Genomic DNA, 22,967 nt, shown 5'->3' on the forward strand with positions numbered 1-22,967 from the left:
GGCCTGGGAAAGCAGCAAAAGATGGCCCAAGGACTTGGGCACCTGCATCCACATGGAGGACCTGGAAGAAGTTCCTGTTTCCTTACTTCAGGCTGGCCAAGCCCCAGATATTGTGGCCATTTCAGGAGTGGGACAGTGGATGGAAGATTCTCTCTCTGTCTCTCTCTCTCTCCCTTTCTCTGGATCTCTGTCTTTCAAATAAATAAATGTGTTTAAAAAAAGAAATCAAAGAAAAATCTGGAAACAGAAAATATGCATTGCTTTAGGGCCTGCTTAAAAGCCAGGATGGTTAATTTCTTTTTTCTTTTTTTTTATAAAAAAATGAAGACCATAGAAAAACTGCTTGACAGTCCATGAATTTTCAAGCTTGAATGCCAGATAGTTTTTTATTGCTTAATTATGTTTATCAGTCAGTGTGACTACTTTCATCTGTAGAATGATATATTTTTGCTTAAAAAAATAGAAAGCGGTCTACTTCCACGTCTGTATAAGTAAACGATGTTCCTGATGAACTCTTTGTAAAGAGTGTGAACTTAGTTGACTTGTCAACATATTCTCTTTTTTTTTTTTAACTTTTATTTAATGAATATAAATTTCCAAAGTTCAGCTTATGGATTACAATGGCTTCCCCCCCATAACGTCCCTCCCACCCGCAACCCTCCCCTTTCCCATTCCCTCTCCCCTTCCATTCACATGAGGATTCATTTTCAATTCTCTTTATATACAGAAGATCAGTTTAGCATACATTAAGTAAAGATTTCAATAGTTTGCTCCCACACAGAAACATAAAGTGAAAAATAATAGATGATTTTTTAAACATATTCTCTTTTAGCAAGTTTTCTTACTAAAAAAAATCCTTTGGACTAGGAGTGGGAACCTTTTTTCTGCAAAGGGTGGTTTGAGATATTTATAATGTAATTCACAGGTCATACAAAATGATCAACTTAGAAATTAGCCTGCTACAGATTTACTGAATTTTGAGTCTCACCTGCCGTTGCCCTGGCTTGGCCCACAGATCAGACGTGCCCCATCCCTGCTAGACAAGGCTTATGTAATTTTAAATTTATTTTTGGTGCTTCTGGTATAGCCTATAACAGGGGAAAAAAAGGTTCAAATAGGTCATTGCAAATGTGAACTATGGTACTTTTCTTTTTAAAACAATTTTTAAATTTTTATTGAAATCTTATTTCAGAGAAAGAGAGACAGACCAAGAAAGGAAACTCCCATCCAATGGTTTACTTCACAAATGTCTGCATGGCCCTGGCTGGGGCTTTACCCAGGGGCCAGGAATTCAATCCAGGTATCTCCTGTGGGTGGCAGGCACTCAATTACTTAAGCCATTTCTGCTGCTTCCCAGGGTCTGCACTGGCAGGAAGCTGGAGTCAGGAACTGGAGCCAGGTATGGAACATTGAACCCAGGCACTCCATCCAGTGAGGAACTGGGATGTCTTAACTGCTAGGCTAGATGCCTGCCCTATGAACTGTGATGGTTTCTAATCAAGTGTCTAAAACCACGGTCAGGGGCTGGAATCCTTAAGGGCCTATTCCATTAGCTTGAAATCATAGACAACAATCCAAATCCTAGCCATTTCCCAACAGCTATTTGTGCCCAAGAAACACTAAGGAATCAATACAATACAGTTCTATCACAAATACTGCACAAATGCCACCAAAATGTTTACACACCACTGATCGGATCTCAACAGCATCAGCTTCAGATTTAAAGCAGCATACCCCCATGGAATTGCTGGAGTATGATGAATGTCCTTCACAGTGTGCTTTTATCCCATAGGACACACAAAAGGAACTTCAAAGTCAGCAAAACAACATCAGCTCTACCCAAGAAAATCTCAATAGCTTGTGCCGCAAGTACCACTCAGCAGAGCTGGAGAGCCTGGGCGTGGCACTGACAGGGTTGATAAAGAAGCATGAAGCTGTGAGTCAGCTGTGCTCCAAGACTCAGGCCAGCCTGCAGGATTCCCTGGAAAAACACTTCCATGGTGAGCTCTGATGGGCTGCAGTGTGAGTATTTTGTTGATGAGAAAGAATCCAAAGCAAGCACTGCCCAGAAACTGCCATCAGGTTTGAGGAAACTTTCCACATGAGTATCATTCAAATCCATTTGGATTCTGGGACTTGAGCAATAGGACTGCTGACCTCAAGGCTCTCACTCTGCTCAGAATCCCTCCTCTTTTCTCCCTGAGAAAGTAAGGGTGCACCGTGCTGATGATTCTACATTCCATCAGGGTCTTCCACACAAAGCTCATGTACATGTAAAATTACTTCCACCTGTCAAGTGCCCAGCAGCCACTGTCCAAATAACCACTGATGTTTTTATAATGTAATGAAGTGACTTGACAAAGGTTAGGCCGTAAGAAACTGGCAGTCCTTTGTCCCTGTTGCTGCTTCAATACAGCTCTGCCTGAGCTCTGATACGGGTACATAGCCTTATAAGTGGCCTTAAAGCCTTTGGTGCATTTTCCCCCATGCACTCTTAGACAAAGTTTCCTGCAGTTTATTGTCTTTACCAAAAGAAGTACAATGGGAAATTAAACATTTCCAGAATACAGATAGCTTTTCATTCTTTTCTCTGAGAGAATTTCTCAAGTCTACCACCAACAGGCATGGTTGCAGATGATATTATTTTCCATATTATCCTTACTTTTCTGGAGTAATTTGCAAAGCAAGGTGACATAGGTTGAAGGCCAGAAGTAATTCATTGTGATAAATCTGGAAGCTCATTTGATGGTTTGAATTTACTCTTGACTTTTATACTTTCTAAAGATTCAATGCAGGAATTCCAAGAATGGTTTTTGCGTGCCAAGGCAGCTGCAAAAGAATCAGCTGATCGAACTGGTGACAGCAAAGTCTTGGGGGCCAAGCTGCAGGACCTCCAGGTACAGAGCCCAGTGCCCTTTCCTTCCTCCCCAGTCCCCGCGCCGGGGCCTTCAGGCCAGGCCTGTGTCCTCTTTCCTTTGCTAATCGTTTCTTCTTTCCCGGCAGAATTAGCCTTGTTGAGTCAGAAGCAGCTGGACAATATGAAAAGTCTGTTGAGAAAATAAGTGGAAGCTAACGACTTCCTACATCCCTTCCTCTTCCCCCTTCTTTTTTTTTTTTTAAAGCCCATTAATGGTTCTTTGGAGTTAATTCAAAACTAAGACAAATTTTAATTTTTATCGTAGTAACAATGGAATAATTGAGTCTCTCTTTAATGTTCTTGTGTAGAGGAGTTTTTTTTTTTTGGAAGGAAGAGATATTTGTGTTTTTTAATAACTTATGATGTAAATTTGGAGATAGAATATATTCAAATTAACATCATCAACAGTATGGGTTATATTGGTTTTGTGGACTATGAATAATCAATAAATATGGTAGAGATTAAGAAGGAGACCTTGATGAAAACATCCTCTTTTACATACTCACATTGTCCAAAATTATTCCCAGTGGTGCCAATGGCTAACTAGTACCATCTTTATTCTGAGGCTGGGTTAAACCCAATTGTATGCACTGTTTTACCATCAACCTTGTAGGGATTACTTTTTCACTAAGTTTTGTTTTTCTTCTCGTGGCTTACCATTTGTAATTACCACTCATATGCACCATGGCCTTTGAATAAAAGAGGTGTTCCATATTACCTTTATTTCCTGAAACAGAGACTTTTGGACTCATTCAGTGATGGACAGAGCAAACTTGATGTGGTGACTCAAGAAGGACAAACTTTGTATGCACATTTGCCCAAACAAATGGTCAGTAGCATTCAGGAACAAATTACAAAGGCCAATGAAGAGTTCCAGGCATTTCTGAAACAGTGCCTTAAAGACAAGCAGGCTCTCCAAGACTGTGCTTCAGAACTTGGGAGGTAGGCTGTTTGGATAATCATAGATTTCATATATATAGAATGTGTTTTCAAAGGCTTAAAGAAATGAGCCATGTGAACAACCAAGTATTTGAAATTGAGGTGAAATTATACTTAGCTTTGACCTTAAGTACAGGTTCATACAAGTACAATAATCAATTACTTAGACTCTGAAGTTATTGTTTGATTTTTACTTTCTATACAGGATAAATAAAGTGGTTATGTTCACTCCTATCTGTAAATTACACACATGCATGTAACTTGTCTATCTGATTAGGTCTTGGGGCAGGCGTTTGGCCTAGCAGTTAAGATGCCGCTAGGGACACCTGCATCCCATATTAGAGTGCCTGGGTTTGAATCCTACCTGTGGCCCCTGACTCAACCTTCCTGCTAATGCACACCATGGGCACAGCAGGTGATTGCTTAAGTAGTTGAGTCCCTTGCACTCATGTGGGAGACCTCGATAGGGTTTCAGCCTCCTAATTTTGGCCTGGCTTAACCCTGGCTGCTGTAACATTTGGGGAGTGAATCAGCACATGGACCCTTCTCTGTCTCTTTTTCTCTCCACCCCTCTCTCCCCACCAAAAAAAAATCATTGGAAATTTGACATCCCAAATTTTAAATTATCCTGTTGGGATGGAGTCATGATCCAAAACATCTATTAAATTTTTAGGTTGAGAGGCCAAACATTATGTCAGTGGGAATAAACACAAATTTAGAAAGAAAAAATGAAACCTTTTAACTAGGTGTAAGAAATTTATCAGTATTGACACAGTACCTTTCTGGTGACAGTAATTTACCTGACTCTTGTCCAGGTTTCTTTGAGAGCTAACTTCATTTCAAAACTCAAGGGCCATATTCAAATTAGTTTAAGAAATAAGATACAGAGATCCCTTCCCTTTTTTTTCCATTGCCCTGCTTATCCACTGGTCTGGATTCAAGGATCTTTGTATAAGACACAGACATACTTAAGTGCATGATAACCTTGGCAATTACAAGCTATGAAATCCATTCATCTAGGTGAGGTGACTCTCTTTCTGCTTCAAGATCAAAAGAAGCAACCATGATTTGTTACTTTGTTACTGAAATAAGCAATAGTGTTGATGGGCTGATGGTTGTTTTCTATAACTTGAAAGCTCATGAGATTTTAAATGCCATAGAAAAAGACATGACCTCAACTATGAGAACATATTTGCTATGAATAGCACTTAAAGGTTTCTCTCATATTTTTTAAATATTCTTTAGCTTTGAGGATCAGCACAGAAAACTGAACTTGTGGATCCATGAGATGGAAGAAAGGCTAAGCACGGAAAATTTGGGAGAAAGTAAACAGCACGTTCCTGAGAAGAAAAACGAAGTTCATAAAGTTGAAATGTTTCTAGGAGAACTACTGGCTGCAAGGTGTGATACAGAGAATGAGTGGGTCCTCTACCTGCTATGGTGTTTTAGACTGCTTGGTGGGTTGGTTAGCTGGTTTGGTTCAGTAGCAGATCATTCCTGCCTGTGAAATTCCAGAATACAAATTATGGTGCAGCATCTTTGGGGCCCTGTTGGGTCTGAGGGGTGTGCAGGTAGAGTAAGGAGATTGTGTCCATCCCAGTTCAGCCTCCGCAATGGAGACATCAAGCAGGAACTCATCTCCTTTATGTATTGAGCTAATAATATTATGCCTTCTTCTCTGGGGTTATTTTGAGGCTCTGTTAACATAATGTGAAGCCAATTTGGAGAAAACAGTGACTGCTGGAGACCCAATTTTCATCTGTTCTTCACATATCACAGCCTCCAGTTCATTTCTTACCCACACATCCTCAAAATATTCTTAGTAAACCAAACCAGACTCTCCTTGTGGCTCCTCTTCCTTACTGCAATCTTTATCTCTTCCTTGCTTCCCTACTGAGAAAATCTTTCTGGTTCCTCTCCCCTCCCTGGTAAAATTCTTTGAGCTGTGCTTTTAACCCCTCCCACCTTTAGCACTTTGCTGTCTCTTCATGCCACACCCACCGTCATCTTCAGTTGCCTCCTCACCCTGAGAAGAGAGAAGACTATCCATCAGGGAGGTACACCTGGATGAAAAACTTGAGCTCCTTAACTGTCCTCTTAGAGAACAAGTGTACTGTCTGTGAAGCGGAAGACAGCACCCAGCCTGCAGGATCAGATAAATCATCAGTAGTCATCAAGTGAGGAGAAATCACTTAATTCATATCATAGTCATTCTAGGTTTTCAATGAGTCCTCTTTTTGGTCAGCCATGCCTAGCATCCCTTGCCTTTGGAAAAAAGCATGCAAACAAAGAAACGGAGAACAGAACCCACCCTGACAACTACTGTTTGGAATGCCAGTTTGAGGACCGTAAAATTCCCTGGTTGTGCTCTGCCCCCATCTCTGGGAGTCCTTGCTTTGCTGTAAACTCTTTGTTTCCACTCTTCACCCAGTTCCCGCCTGTGATTTTCTCAAGGTCAGAGATGTTAGGTCTTATTCAGCTTTACGTTCCAATGGTCTAGTATAGAACCAGAAAAAATCAGAAAATGTTCACAGAATTGAACATCTGATTGTGTACACAAAACAGCATTTGGAGGGCTTCGGGGAATTTTTCATGGTTAGAATTTCAACTAGAAATCAAGAGGTGCTAGAAATGAGGCCGTGGAGAGAGGCTGGGCCCATTTTCTGGATGGAATTCCTAGCGAGACAGTTGGCTCCAAAACTGCAAGTTGGATGAGGGCCCAGCATAGACTGAGTCGTATTCCCTGGTGTATCCTGACCACGATACGAGAGACCTCAAGAGGATGCAAGCAGCCAGCCCAGTTCCCAGCCTCCTAATTTTACAGGCGTGTCAGTTGTGAGCTCCAGTCTGCTTCCTGCTCCAACATCAACAATCCTTGGTCACTCCCCTGCAGTCCAGAAGGTCAGAATTTTTTAAAATGTTTTTCCATTTTTGTTTTTAGAGAGTCTCTGGACAAGTTTTCCCAGCGAGGGCAGCTTCTTAGTGAAGAAGGCCACGGTGCAGGCAAAGAAGGACGCCTGTGCTCCCAGCTCCTCACTAGCTACCAGAACCTACTCAGGATGACCAAAGAGAAGCTGCGAGGCTGCCAGGTGGCTCTCCAGGAGCACGAAGCCCTGGAGGAGGCGCTGCAGAGCACGTGGTCCCGAATGAAAGACATTCAAGACCGACTGGCCAGTGCAGACAGCACCATTGGCAGCAAAGACACCTTGGAGAGGAGGCTGGCTCAGATACAGGTACACGAGACACAGCCAAGTGCTGACAATGGCTGGGAATTGTTTTGATTACATCCACGAGTTGTTTGAGTTGGGTTCTAGTTGTTCTGGGAGCCTCAAAATGCAGATCGTGTGGTCAAAGTAGAGAAAGCTAGAAAAAGGGATGTAGAGGGGTAATGTTTATCGTTTTTAAAGAAATATATTTAAAAGCTTTAACATGCTTTTAAATTTCATCTAGTAATTGAACAGCAAGCATTATGGATTACGTGCTCTGCCCTGAGTACTGTGCAAATTGTGGGGAATATAGAAGTAGCATTCGTTCTTGTATTCTGGGAGACCAACCTGTAAATTGTTACTTGCTTTGCAGTTCAGATGTAGGGACCATAATAGAAGAAAACAAGGGTGTGTTGGGAGCACAGAAGAGACCCCCACCCTGGACTGTACTCTGTGAAGGTAACCTTGAATGCTAGGAATCAGCCAGGCAATGAAGGCAAAAGACTGTTAAGTTCTTAACAGCTGTGTCTTCACTTTAAAAATAATTTCTTTCTGCTCTTGGGAAGCAAGTTTATAAAATTACACTTTCTGCACTTGCGTCCCAGAGTTTCCTGAGACAATCTGGAGTTAATCTTTACCTCCCAAACTCCCAGACATCTAGCATCTTACTTTGCGGTAGGAGCCAGAGTTTCTTCGTGTCTTCATTGAGAGTTTTCCTACTGCAACTGACACATACTCCTCCTTCCCGCCCAGGATATTCTCCTGATGAGAGGGGAAGGGGAAGTGAGGCTGAACATGGCCATCGGCAAAGGGGAGCAGGCCTTGAGGAGCAGCAACGAAGAAGGTCAGGCAGTGATCCAGGTTCAGCTGCAGACCCTGAGAGAGGTGTGGGCTGACGTCATGAGTTCTGCTGTCCGCGCTCAGAGGTACAGAGCCTCTTTCTTAGTGTTAATTTGCTTAAGTAAACCCAGTGGTTTAGGCAAATGGCAGGGCAATGCTGGGGAATCCTGTGGGAGGCTTGCCCAGCGTGTTGTGTTTGTAAAGCCAGCTGAGTGCGTGCCTATCTTTGCCTGTGCTGTATTGTCCATGGGTCAAAGACTGGTTCCTGTTCATTAGGTTGTTTTGTTTCTGTTTCGGTTTATTTTTAAAATATTTACATCTCCCCTTTGCCTGAAATCTTGCACATCCCGTGGGATCACTAAAATGCCTCCTTGTAAAGTCATCAAATCAAGGATATGTGATCTGCATCAACCTTTTTACTGTTTGGAAGAACATACAGGAAAATAAGTTGAACCTAAATGTTGAGCCTTAGTATAAACTGTTCATCAGCTGGAGGTAATACCACCCACACTGGAGATGTAGGAAACCTGCAAGGTGTTTTTTGATTGTCATGGTGATGGGGATGACTTTGTAATTTAGTGACTGGGGCCAGGAGACCTGACATCCTGCAACTCCTGGAACATGCTCACTCATTCAAAAACCAGCCCACCCAGGATGCCCAGAGCACCGCTGTTGAACAGACCTAAATCACAGGCTGAAGAGGAGGTAGAAAAGGGCTCAGTTGTCACAACGGGCAGTGTTGTCAGTGCTGTTACATTTGTGAGCGCAACATGTTCACCTTTCTGCCTTAAAATGTCCACAAAAATTCTGGCTGGCTTGTTGCACAAATGACCGCTAGTCAGAATTATTCTGGCATTTTCTCGGGGGCCATGAAATACATAGATATTTCAAAAAGTTTGTGGAAACTGGAGTTAAAAGAGAGGTTCATTTTTGCATTGAAAATTTGAAATCCATATGTAGTTTTTTCATCATACATTTCTTTTTTAAGATTTATTTATTTGAAAATCAGAGTTAGAGGGGGAGAGAGAGATCTCCCATTAGCTGGTTCACTCCCCAAATGGCTATAAAGGCCAGGGCTGGGCTTGGCCAAAGCCAGGATTCCAGAGCTTCAGCCAGGTGTCCCACAGGGGTGGCAGGGGCCAAAGCACTTTGGACATCCTCCTCTGCTTTCCCAGGTACATTAGTGGGGAGCTGGATTAGAAATGGAGCAGCCAGGACTCCAACTGGTACCTCTATGTGAAGCTGGCAGTGCAGACGGTGGCTTAACCTGCTGTGCCACCACGCCAGCCCTTCATCATACTTTTTCATGAACTTTTTGAAGATCCCTTGTTAGACAACTGAATAAGTAAGAGCCTAGGACATTCATAACAAATAGGCAAACAGAAGATTAAAGTTCAACACAAAATCAAACCAAAGATAACCACTTTTATTTAAACAATAAAATGTGGTACCAACTAAAATTTGGAAGGTTTTTTTTTTTTTCCTTTGTCCTGCAGTATGGTGCATAGATGGTGACTCTGAGAGTCACTCTGCATGACTTTGTAATAACTCAGAATAACTTAGTGATAACTCAGAATGTTCAGCAAAGAATAAAAAAAATCAGACCCAGTGGTTCTTATTCAACACAGCAGACTGGTGGAGCACAAACTAAACTTGCCAGTGCTTGGTCATTTTCCAGTTTCCTAAAATCTAATAGAAATATGGGCAAGTGCTTTCCAGATGATGAGCAAAAGGTTAAGAACAAGAAGTAGCTTCACGTCTGACTTCCTTGTCAGCAGGACGTTGAATTTGACAACCACACACTGAACAGTAACACTATTCAAATGATTGTGCTAAGAGGATGAAACAAAACTACACAGCTGTTGCCCTGTAAGAGCTCAGAGGCTAAGTAGGGAACATTGCGGAAAACTCTGACTTAGATTGGATTCCAAAGACGGTGTAAGACCCTGTGGAACTGTTCAAGAAAGCAGGCCCTGTGTGGCTTCTGGAGAAGTGACTTTGTTTTGGACTTTGTAGAAAATTTCCTATGCATATTTCTACCATTTAATTCAAAACCCTGTCTTCTATTATAGTTGAGAAATCTGTGATCTGATGATACCTACTTTTTTTGTGTAACACAAAGGAAATCTCTTTTGGGCTATTGGCTGTCTTTCCAATCTAAGTTTGCTTTATATCTATAAGACTTTTCTAATGCTGCTCTTTCTTTCTTTGAATACTACTTAATACCAATTTATTAATGGTAGACTAATGGTAACTCTTCAAGATGAAGTTAAAAAGTTATCTCTCTTTTGGGATTTTTTGGGATTTTTCCCATGAGGGGTCTTGGAAAAAGTTCATGGAACGTTTACATATTATAGAAACTATGTGTGGATATTTAAGATATTTACCACAAAAAACTTACCTTTTAATTCTATTTTTTATACAGACTTTTCTGGTTTTTATAGAAACTTTGAAGTACCCTCATAAAAATAGATTAGAAGGTAGAACTGATGAAATTCTGATGAAGAGGAAATATCTAAACCTAAACAAAACTACTGAGACATTGAGAGATCTCTTATTTTCTAGCACTCGTTTTACTTTTTATACTTTATAATGTAAATATCTTGTTTAGCCATTGTTGAATATTAAGTTGACATCTATGTTGCATTGTTCATTATGGCACTCATATCTCTTAGAAATTAAACCAACTTGTGGCTGAAAAAAATTCCTAAGCAAAATACAGGAATTTAAGAAATATAGAATTAGGTCCTATCTATGTAAAACCAGTACTTTAGAAACCAGTGGAAGTTTGTTTGCCACAGGATCCTAGGTTGGAAATTCGTTTGCCATAGATCATAACTGCAAGATCACACGCTGGTATGAAAAGGGGATTGACATGAGGGAAGCCACTGTGGGTAGTTCCAGAATTGTGTGTAAGCTGAGTGATGTGGTCTTCCCATAAATGCTAAGTTGGGAAAGGCTTTGGCTATCTGGAAATCCGTTTACTTGACTCTATTTGTGACTATATTTCTTATGTTGTTAGTACATTCAGCTTTCATTCATTCGCACATTCAACACTGAAGCACTGACATGTGTGTGTGTCACAATTAAAATCAACCTAATGCTATTACTTACCCAAGAATAATACCTGGAGTTTTGAATTCCAGTAAACACACCATTAACATCTGATTTAAGTAAGATAAACTAAGCCTAAGAACTCCTATATGAGTATTAAATAAAGTTCTAGTACAGATTTTTCTAACAATAAAACACAAATTTGTCGCTTTGTTTAGGATAATTAGCATTTGGAAGAAATGTCTCCAGATGCCTGTGTGTATACATCTTCTTAATTCAAACTTGCACATAGATTTACTTGGCCTGAGGGAACTGTACTGGGTGTCTGTGAATCAGAGAAGCAGTTTTTCTCCCTGTACTCAAAGCAACATTTGCATCACTTAACAATGGTGTTCAGTAAAAAAAAATTAATATAGATGTAATGACCTTATAATTGGTTTTCAGTAGAAATGTGAAATAATTAATAATTCATTTTTATAATGTGTGACGTTAACTCCAGCACTTTAGAGTCTGTGATCAGCCAGTGGAATGACTACTTGGAGAGGAAAAACCAGCTGGAGCAGTGGATGGAATCAGTGGATCAGAAAGTAGAACATCCTCTACAACTGCAGCCAGGTCTGAAAGAGAAGTTTGCCCTGCTGGACCACTTCCAGTGCATCGTGTCTGAGGCGGAGGATCACGCCGGAGCCCTTCACCGCCTCACTGCAAAGTCCAGGGAGCTGTATGAGAAGACAGGGGACGAGTCTTTCAAGGAAACGGTGCAAGAAGAACTGAAAGCACAGTTTAATGATATAGTCACTGTTGCCAAGGTGTGTGCTTTCTCTTGAAGGAAAAGCACCAAGGTGCACGTCAAGAATAAATTCCTGGTTAAGTTTTTGGAGAAGTAGCTGCTTCAAAACTATTTGAACATTTATTGAATAGGGTCATTTCTCACCTTTGGATATATATGTTTTGTTTTTAAAGATTTATTTATATATTTTGGAAGTCAGAGTTAGAGAGAGAACGCGCTTCCATCCACTGGAATCAAACAAACAAACCAAAAAAAAAAAAACAAAAAACACCAGGGACCAGCATTGTAGCACAGTGTGTAAAGCCTGCAACGCTCGCCTCCCATATGGGCGTTTGTTTGAGTTCCAGCGAGCGTTGCAGGCTTTACACACTATGCTACAATGCTGGTCCCTGGTGTTTTTTGTTGTTGTTTTTTTTTTTTTAATCCCTGCAATCTTGAATAATTCTTTGATTTTTTTATTCCACTTTGATGCTTGATTCATCTGTTTTCTGTATAAGATTGAGATCAAATATCAGTGTAGTTCATTTTTTATGGTATTTTTGAGTTATATTAAAGTCTATTTACCGTCCAGATTTCAACTACGTAGAAAACATTGTGTTTATTTCCCAGCTAAAAACTATATTTTCCTATTTTTTAAGATACAGGTATCTTAATATTAAGTATTTTTCATCCTTATGAACCTTTATTTTCTTCCATGATTTCTATTGCATATTTATGAATGTTATAGAAATTATGGGAAAAGGTCTGTTTGCTTATGTTTTCTTTGATTTGCCTTTTGAGATGGCTATCTTATTGATACCACAATTAATATGTGTTTGCTTATCTTCGTTTTAATTTAGTTATAATTTTTTTTTTTTAACGGGCAGAGTGGACAGTGAGAGAGACAGAAAGAAAGGTCTTCCTTTGCCGTTGGTTCACCCTCCAATGGCCGCCGCAGCCAGCGCGCTGCGGTCGGTACACCGTGCTGATCTGAAGGCAGGAGCCAGGTGCTTCTCCTGGTCTCCCATGGGGTGCAGGGCCCAAGCACTTGGGCCATCCTCCACTGCATTCCCAGGCCATAGCAGAGAGCTGGCCCGGAAGAAGGGCAACCAGGACAGAATCCGGCACCCCGACCAGGACTAGAACCCAGTGTGCTGGCACCGCTAGGCAGAGGATTAGCCTATTGAGCCGCGACGCTGGCCCTTAATTTAGTTATAATTAAGAATTAAGACTCTAGAGTCAAAAGGACCTAAGTTTGAAATTTGGCTTCAACTTTTTTTTGGAGGTGTAACTTTGTGCACATTGCTGATCCTCTGTAAGCCTAAGGATTCTCTCCTATAAAATAGTGGTAATAATAGTATTGACTTCACACAGTTATTGTGAGAATTCACTGAGAAAAGCATTTAAATGCTTAGCACAATGTTACACACCAAACTCACACTCTCCGTTGCTTAAGTAACAAGAATATTTACTAAGATAATTATTAAAAGATTGCTAGGGATGTTAGTCAATATTCATTAAGTGTAGTTTTTATGCTAAGCCCAACAATGGTAAACTTAAAGGAAAAGTGATTGTATCCTCAAATCTTTCAGTTTAATTAAATCTAATAATTTAAGCTATTAACCCCAGAAAAAGTTAAATAATAGGAATGAAATCTTTAATAAAAAAACTAATATTTAAAAGGCAGAGTTACAGAGAGGCACAGGCAGAGAGAGAGAGAGAGAGAAAGAGATCTTCCATTTGCTGGTTCACTACCCCAGATGACTGCAATGGCCAGAGCTAGGCCAATCTGAAGCAAGGATCCAGAAGCTTCTGGGTCTCCAACATTGGTGCAGGGGCCCAAGGACCTGGGCTATCTTCAGTTTTCCCAGGCCATAACAGAGAGCTGGATCAGAAGTAGAACAGCTGGGACTCGAACTGGCGCCCATATGGGATGCTGGTACTACAGGTGGTGAATTTACCCACTAAGCCACACTGGCCCCAGAAATGAGATCTTTTGAGATATATTAAGAAACTATTGGGCCTGTTATCCTTTAAAGATTTATTTATTTGGGGGCCCTGCACCCACATGGGAGATTGGGAAGAAGCACCTGGCTTCTGACTTTAGATCAGCGCAGCTCCAGCCGTTGTGGCTACTTAGGGAATGAACCAACGGAAGGAAGACCTTTCTCTCTGTCTCTGTCTCTCTGTCTGTACCTCTGCCTGTCAAATAAATAAATAAAATCTTTTAAAAAAAGATTTATTTATTTGAAAGGTGGAGTGACAGAGGGAGGGAGACACAGAGAGAGATCTTCCACCCACAGGTTTGCTCCCTAAATGTGTGCAATAGCCCGGACTAAGCTAGGCTGAAGTCAGGGGACAGGAACTTCATCTAGTCTCCCAAGTGGGTGACAGGAACCCAAGTACTTGAGCCATCATCTACTTCTCAGGCACATTAGTAGAGAGCTGGATCAGAAGAAAGTAGCAGAGACTCAAATTGGCTTTCCAATATGAAATACAGGTGTCCCAAGTGGTGCCACCACATCTACCCCCAGCCAGGCCTGTTATCTTATTAGCTGATACTCTCAATGATGACTGGTTTTCAAATACCCTTTGCTTTTCTCACTAGGAGAAAATGAGGAAAGTGGAAGATATTGTGAAAGACCATCTGATGTATTTAGATGCAGTCCAAGAGTTCACAGATTGGCTCCATTCAGCAAAGGAGGAACTCCATCGATGGTCGGATATGTCCGGAGACTCCTCAGCCACCCAGAAAAAGTTGTCCAAGATTAAGGTCAGAAAATTGGTAGATGCTATGACTACTTTGTTTCATTCGTTCTTGAGTGCTACACATGTGTGATAAAAATTTGGTGGGTAAGATCCTGTTACTTAAAATGTTTCCTTCCTGTTTTGCATTACTGTGTATTATTTCCCACTTTAATAATTCTAAACATACAAAAAACATAAGAAATTCAAGACTTTACACTTGCGGCAAATTTTTACATTGTCTGTATATGTTCCGATGTGCAAATATGTTTAAGAAATAAACACAAAAAAAAAATTCCAGCTTGCTGGGCTGATAAAACAAGATACAATTTTCTAGTGCAGTGGAAAAAAGTTTATGAAGTAACTTAGATAAATGTACTTCAAAAAGTTTGGGGAAAATGGAATTAAATTACTTTGCTACAAAAACAATGGAAATACAGACATAACTGTTTCATCATACATATTTTTCATGAACTTTGGAAAGACCTCTCACATGCACTTCAACGATTTTCAGCACTAAAATTAACTTACCTCTTGAAGTTCTTCTGTATTTTACCCGTAACTTGGAAAAGTCATTCTGAATGTGTCATTCTTCTTTCCTAGCCAACAGTGCAGCAACATAATAGAAGATAGTACTTTAATGAAAATTAAAACAATCACCAAATATACTCTTTATAAGGATAATTTCAAAAAATAGAAATTCATATTTCTGAGAGAGTTGAAATCTCTGTATATTTTAGCATATTCCTATTTGCTTGACTATTACATTACAATCATTTCCCCCATGGGGAAAAAAAAAAGATTTAAATATTAGAAGGAATCAGTGATGGAATCCTCAATGGCGTAGTTTTAGATAAAGAAATAAATAGGCCATTTTGGTCAGGAATTTTAGACAGAGGTTGTATTCTGGTCCCTGGAGATCAGAATGTAAAAATCACAAAATCACATGGCAATAATAACTGTATTTTGAAGATACATGTCTATGTGATTGTAAAAGATTATCATTACCTTTTACAATGACTAGATTTAAAGCAAATAATCAGGAGGCCACTTTTACATCTTTAATATTTATATGTGAGATTCTTTAATGATACATTTTTAGTAATATTCCAATTTATTCTTCCACCTCTCTCTCCATTTTTTCCAACCATGGTTATGCATCCCACTATGGAACTCATAGTCCATTGGCGAACAGTGATGCACAAACTGACATTTATAAAATAATACATTCATGTGGTGGGAGCCCCCTCTGTGTCTAGATTCAGGCTTGAGAATCAGACACGCACCATCGTCTCCTGGTTTTCTGGTTATGTCTTTGGGTGAGTTACTTAAGATCCTCAAACCTCTTAATTCATAACAACCAACCAAGAGAAACACAATTTAGAACCTGTCTCACAGAGTTATTTCAAGTACTAAATTACACCATGCACATGACATATTTAGCATCACCCCTGACACATAGCACATACGCAATAAGAGCAGATAAGGTCTTTGGATGGGTTTGTCCCCACCTTGTACTGATTTTTTTTTCCTTCCCCAAAATTGTGCTTAAAAACCCCACTACCACCACCCCTTTGGGTTTTGCCTCTCTTGGCCTCCCCCACCAGGTCACTGTGGCTAGAGGTCTCTGACTTAAATAAATCTTGCTTTTAAATTAAAAAAAAAAAATCTTGATTTGCCATGGGAATGATTAACTGACTATCAAGGTTGATGATCACGTCCTCATCTACAGTGTGTATCACCTCTTGAGGAGATTAAGAGTGTGCACAGGAACTGAGGTATAGAGAGGAAATATGAAGAATGCAAGGACAGACATCACGTTTGAACTTCCGAGTGGTGGTAAATAATGTCAGGGGGCAGTTGAATATTTGCATCCAAATTTCAGGCTAGAAAGTGGGATTGAAGACGGAGTTGGATATGACTAGCATATGAATTGTCAATGAATGCACTAGAGTAGATAAGACCTATATGTAAAGCAGACAACACGCACAGGGCTGAAACCTAGGTGCTCCCAATATTCATGGAGCCCCAGAAGAAGAGGAGTTGAAAGGGAGAAAGCAAAAGGATAGGAGCTGTAATAAGACCTAGAAGAGGTGGAGCCATTGAGGCCTGGGGTGGAGAAGGCAGCCTCCCCTGCAGTACAGAAGGAAGAAGAATGAAGGATGCCCCTGGATTTGACTGTTACGCTGAGAGCCATTGCACAGCACAGGAGGGTGTGAAGCCAGACTACACCTGTGGATGGCAGGTGAGGACAGGAGATAGCCAGAATGCACCAACCTTTGAAATGTCAATATGAGAAAGCAAAAGAATTGTTTTACCAAGGCTGCTTCCTGGGATCCAGATGCTCTTTTTTTATTTTTTAATTTTTATTTTGGGAAGAGCTTTTTACAAAAATGCTTCCAAAAAGGCAGAAACTACAGGACAATCAATTGCCAGAAAGGAGCTGGGATATAGGAAGGAGAAAAGACAAAGTGAGGCCTGTTAGAGGCTGCCCCTTAGAAGCTCAGGCCAGGCTGTCATGTGGGCTGGTGTGTAAGGAGGAAACCTGCAGGAATTCAACAAAGTGCCGCCTCTACCTTCAATACGATTCCCACCCCCATCCCCAAGAGCAACTGCGGAGAAGCCAGTTTAAAGCAAAATGAGTACTTTACATGCCCACATACATCACACATGTATGTGTATACAATATCCTTATAGAACATATAAAGGCAAGAACATATATGTGAAAGTCATTTGAAAACACTTTACCATGATTCTGTCCTGGTTAAAAATCTGGATGAGTGGAATTAGTGATCATAAAGATTGAAATGTCCCATGTCAAAGTGAACTGGGATAATGCACGAGAGTATTTGGAGAAACTAATTTCTCAACAGTTGATGCCCTCTGAATTCCAAATTTGAAATTATTCAGGCAAATTATATGAGTACTTACTCTGTTAGTTGGACATTGCATAAAGAAGTTATCATTTTCCTTTATCAAGTTATTAATTGCTATGTGTACTGGAAAACAGACATATTTTTTAAGGATTCTGTTGAGTAAAGGTTAAATAGAGTACTAAATACTAGTTATGTGTGGTTATAGTTTGGCCTACTACATAATGAAATATTTCCAAGTAATCTGTATTAAAAAGTAGCTCTATTTTGTATAGTTGTAAGAAGATGTATCTATTTCAAGCTAATTGAAACAATATTGTAAAGACAAGTTAACACATACCCTGTACTTAGAAAAACATTAAAACATATATTGTATTTAACATCCAAGTTTTTGTTATTAATTTGGAATTGATTTTTCTTCTTGAAGTTTTTCTTTTATTTGATCCAGGAATGAAGTCATAAATTTGTGTTGATACTAACAACATCCTGGTCTCAGCAATAATATGTGTGTGTGTGTGTATATATTTTTCATATATATGAAGATAGATAAATTCCAGATGATTTCACAAGAAAACTTTCAGTAAAATAATCTATTCTCAGAAAATTTGCCACTATTGTAACTGTTTAACAAGGCATAAGTTGTAGAATAGAGGGTAAAGCCACCGTCTACAATATTGACATCCTATATGGGTGCCAGTTTGTGTTCCAGCTGCTCCATTTCTGTTCCAGCTTCCTGCTAATGGCCTAGAGAAAGCAGTAGAAGATGGCCCAAGGGTTTGGGTCCCTGCCACCAACATGGGAGACCTGGATGAAGCTCCTGACTCTGGCTTGGCTCAACCCTGGAAAGTGAAATAGCTGATGGAAGACTACTCTGTCTCTTCCCACTCTGTCTGTAATTCTGCTTTTCAAATTATTTTTTAAAAAAAGATGAAAAACTAGCTAACTTGTTGAATTTCTGGTGTTTTAAGATTTATTATTTGAAAGGCAGAGTTACAGAGAAGAAAAAAGAAGCAGTGGCCCACTCCCTAAATGGCCAAAATGGCCAGAGCTGGGCCAATTAAAAGCTGGGAGCCAGGAGCTGCTTCTCAGTCTCCCACATGGGTGCAGGGGCCCAAGCACTTGGGCCATCCTCCATGGCTTTCCCAGGCCATAGCAGAGAGCTGGATCAGAAGTGGAACAGCCAGGACTCGAACCAGTGCTCATATGGGATGCTGGCACCACAGGTAGCAGCTCTACCAGCTATGCCACAGCGCCGGCCCCTAGGGTTTTTTTTTTTTTTTTTTTTAATGTATTTATTTGAAAGGCAGAGTCACAGAGACAGAAATAGAGAGCTCTTCTGTCTGCTGCCTCACTCCTCAAATGGCAACAATGGCCAGTGCTGGCCCAGACCAAAGCCAGGAGCCAGGAACTCCACGCAGGTCTCCCATATGGATGGCAGGGGTCCAAGTATTTGGGCCATCTTCCGCTACTTTCCTAGGCGCAGTAGCAGGGAGCAGTGGGGATGCCGGCAATGTGGATTGTGGCTTAATCCACTACACTGCAATGCTAGTTCACCTAGTGATTTTTTTTTTAATGTAAAAAATAGTAGTAAATGAACACAAGCTAGAGGTCATTGAAATTTTTGATTATGAGTCATGAATTCTTCATTTAACCATGATAAAAATGTTTAGCTAAGGTAATGGAGTCCTGGCGAGGCACTCATTCTTTTGTCGTGCCGGATCAGCCAGATTCCTGACAGAAGAGAAGGGAGCCACCATTTGTGGAGGAGCCTGAAACTGAGTGCAGACCATGAGCAGAACCCAGTTCTGCAGCTTCCTCACGTGTGTGTGCACTTATGGGGAGTGTGCAGTTGCTTATGTACTGCAGTGACACACCACTGGGAAATACTGAAGCCACTATCAAAACACTTCCACATATTCCAGCAATACCAGAGTTCAGCATGCCTGCTTAATCTGTTTCAGGATATTTCAGATTCTCAAGTTGTTTTCCCACAAGCCTGAGCATTCGTGGTGCTAATTCCCTGTTAGTAAAACTTGGGAACTGAATCTTGTTCCTTGTGGCACACTCGCCCGCTCTGAATGCCTAGCAGGACGGGAGCCCCCTCTGCTCCCAGTTGGAAATGTGCTGTCCTAGTGACTCAGAGCAAGGCCTCCTTGGTTACCATGGCGATATTCCATTACAGGAGCTGATAGATTCCAGAGAGATCGGTGCCGGCCGCCTAAGCAGAGTGGAGTCGCTGGCCCCTGAAGTGAAACAGAACACAGCTGCCAGTGGGTGTGCGCTCATGCACACGGAGATGCAGGCCCTGCGCGCCGACTGGAAGCAGTGGGAAGACAGTGTGTTCCACACGCAGAGCAGCCTGGAGAACCTGGTCAGCCAGATGGCCCTGTGCGAGCAGGAGTTCTCTGGCCAGGTGGCTCAGCTGGAGCAGGCCCTGGAACAATTCGATGCCCTCCTGAAAACCTGGGCTCAACAGCTAAGCCTCCTGGAAGGCAAGAACACGGATAAGGAGATAGTGGAATGCTGGCACAAAGAACAAGTAAGTTGGCTTCTTGCTCTGTTGATGCCTATGCTGAAAAACTTTTCTTCTGTTTTTTTTTTTTTTTTTTTTTTTTTGGCTGCAAAAAATTCTTGCTAACTAAAAACATGCAACATTCAGACTAAGAAGAATAAGAACAAACTTTTTCTTTTCGTCTGAAGTGAAGCTTTTGTAAAAATTAACACATGGGGGAGAAGCAGTTATTTGCCGTAGGCAGCATTTCTCCACAGTGGGACGCAATACTTTCGTTCTTATGGTGTTTGGTGTCAGAGTTTGCAAGGCTGTATTCAGACAGAGTCTGAAAACTGGCCTGTGGGCAGAGGCATAAATAGACCGAGAGTCATCGCGGTCTTCTTGCCAGTTAACTATTTCAGTGAAGTGTCGAATGTACAGCTTTGACAAATGCATTTGGTGGTCTCCTAAAGCACGCCAAGCACTTTTCGCCCTGATTAGCTCTCCTGTGTGCGGTTTTGACAGCTGTTCGTGAGTTAGCCCCGTTAACTCAGCTCCTACGTCAGCTTTGCCGGTTGTCCTCTGGGACTATTTTTTTTTTTTTTTAAACTAATGAAAGCCCTTTCAGACAGCAAGAACGCAAGACAGGGAGAAGCTTAAAATCCTCTTCTTTCTTTTCCTGTGAAATCGTATATTTGAAAGTCTTTTCAGTGTCTGCAGTTTTACCAGGCTCTGACTCACGGATGTCCTTAAAAGGAAGTTTCGTAAACTCTGCTTCTATTTATGTTATGATCATTTCAAAATAGCTCCAGCCAATAAGCAGGTCATGTAGCATTTCCAGCATTGCCTTGGTTTACAGCTCTTTGATACAAAGATAGCACACTATAAAATAAAATTGTATAATCCTGTCTTCATGCTGCTTCATTTGTAATGTTTCTAAGTTTGGGGTTTTGTTAATAAGCCAGAATAAAGCACGCAAATCATGCAAATCAGTTCTGTAAGTCAGGGCAAGGAAGTTGGTGATTATTCTGTGCAAGTCTGTTTGGATAAGCCAAGTGCAGTTTATGAAACAAATGAATTGTGCTGTTTTGGTTCTTTTTCTTTCCTAGTCTTTCCATTCCATTTATATAAACGAAATTTAAAAAAGATTTGATTGTACCTAGATTATATTATTATTCTGTTTTTATTCTTATATTGATATTATTATTGAAAATAATATCTGAGGCCTATGAAAACACACGTGATAATAAAATAGTAACAAGTTATGTTAACTTTGGAAAGCGAATGGGCCTATGCTTAGGTACACCACCAGACCTGGCTGCAGGGCCAGTTCTTTTGAGGGCAATACTGCGCTGCCTCTGTTACTACCAGAGGTAAAATGGCATTTTACCTCAAAACGAGTACAATACAAAGAAGCTTCAACAATGTTCACGGAGAAATAAAATTAAAAGGTAAGTTTGGGGCCAAAAAATTTTAAAACCCATGCATACTTTTTTGATAATACACATTTTTATGTGAACTTTTTGATGATCCCTTTTATTTTAATTACAGAGAGTATGTAGAAAAACGTTTACAAAATGGATTTGCTAGGATTCTTTTGGCATTGCTCTGTTGTTAGAGAGGCCTTGTCATTGTCAGCAATCGCCATAATCACAAATATTCATAAGTATATATTTTCTGAAATTAAATAATGGTATACAAGAAATCTTTTAAAATGTACAAATGATCTATAAACATATAACATGACATTGTAAGAAAACCTATTTACCATGTTTGCAAAACTCATTTATCTCAATGTTCTTTAGGCTTACTATTGGAAATTTAACAATTATTTTAAGGAGGATGAGTATATAATGTGATGTAAAATGCTTTAACTTAGGATGAAGTTATGAAAATTTTTAAAATGCAAAGTTTTAATCAAAAGTTTTTCACTTTTGTCACCCAACTTTATGTGATTGATTTGAATCTCAATATTTTCACGTTTCGGGAAGTTCATGAAACACAGTTGTGTCTGGTTTAGCATTTGGAATTTTGGAAAGAAACAGTCTAGTTTTTATTTATGAATTTGGTAAACAAAGAATGGGCAGACCAGGAGACCACCCACCCTGATGTCCAGATCACACAAACCGGATCATGAAATCCCTGGGGATGCAGCTTGTGGCAAATGCCCACAAGGTGCTGGGGTGACCTCTGATGAGAGGCCCTGAGAGGCGGGAAGGATGCATCCGTGATTTGAGCTGAACTTGGAGGAATGGTTACATCTGGACCACATAGGTGCAGTCAAGGAACAACACCAAGATACAATAAAAAAAATTCAGGAGAGGAAAATACAAAAGAGGAGTCAAATTGGAAGGATATTGGGTCATTCCAGAAAGAAATGATAAAAGCACAAAGGTCTGTGAGGATCAATATGCAGAGGCTAAGGCATATGTGATTAAAGGAGCTGAGACAGAATCCCGGACCGGGGTGTCCCTGCAAGGAGTGAGAGGGGAAACCAAAGGGAGAGGCCCAGGTGGTGCTTAGTCCTACAGTTTCCATCAGGACAGCAGTGCCATCTACCAGGGTGAGGGCTGAAGCACAGACCTGGTTTGTTGAGGGATGTGGATTCTCTACAAATCTGGGTCACCTCTTGATGCATATCTCTGAGAATAATAATAGTAACTCCAGCAACTATTCAAGCCATCACTCATCTTTTTGTATGTACTTAATTTATTGCTGTGCTTTGGTGATTTCACTGTGTGCACAGTTCCGTTTGGATATCTGGGAGTCATGTTCCTGGTGGTCATCCTAATCAGGGAGTATTCAGTGCACAGGAATTGTGCTAAGTATTGTCACTCACGATATCATTTATTCCCTGCACAGAATGCTCGGATTGTAAAGCACCTTATGTAACTCAGGTGACCATGGCTTCAATTTCAAAAGTGTACTTGTCCAGACATAAACTTTATTTGGAGTTAGGAATACACAGTGCAGTAACAATTCATTCATGTGTCTCTCTCATCTGCTAAATTGTAACCACCTCAGGAACAAGAATCGTGCGTGTCATCTCCTGGGGAGTCCCACAGTCCTGCAAAATGCTGACACACAGTAGACATTTAGGAAGTATTTGTATGAATGAAATTATGAAATGAAT

The 22,967-nt window shown here is 40.5% G+C and overlaps 1 protein-coding gene across 11 annotated transcripts in view; it reads left to right on the top strand.

The window, feature by feature from the left end:
* Positions 1–22,967, top strand: part of SYNE1 (spectrin repeat containing nuclear envelope protein 1) — a 551,459-nt gene that overhangs the window by 281,839 nt on the left and 246,653 nt on the right. For all 11 annotated transcript variants that reach the window (XM_089332568.1, XM_070073379.2, XM_070073388.2 and 8 more), the window contains 9 exons: positions 1,793–2,000; positions 2,785–2,897; positions 3,654–3,859; positions 5,102–5,257; positions 6,798–7,089; positions 7,816–7,988; positions 11,456–11,765; positions 14,334–14,498; positions 19,526–19,882. In XM_089332568.1, coding sequence (XP_089188694.1) covers positions 1,793–2,000; positions 2,785–2,897; positions 3,654–3,859; positions 5,102–5,257; positions 6,798–7,089; positions 7,816–7,988; positions 11,456–11,765; positions 14,334–14,498; positions 19,526–19,882 — 1,980 coding nt within the window. The remainder of the gene's footprint in view (positions 1–1,792; positions 2,001–2,784; positions 2,898–3,653; positions 3,860–5,101; positions 5,258–6,797; positions 7,090–7,815; positions 7,989–11,455; positions 11,766–14,333; positions 14,499–19,525; positions 19,883–22,967) is intronic.

The sequence above is a fragment of the Oryctolagus cuniculus genome, chromosome 5 (assembly GCF_051225735.1).
Source record: "Oryctolagus cuniculus isolate XC-2025 breed Fujian yellow rabbit chromosome 5, ASM5122573v1, whole genome shotgun sequence".
NCBI lineage: Eukaryota > Metazoa > Chordata > Mammalia > Lagomorpha > Leporidae > Oryctolagus > Oryctolagus cuniculus.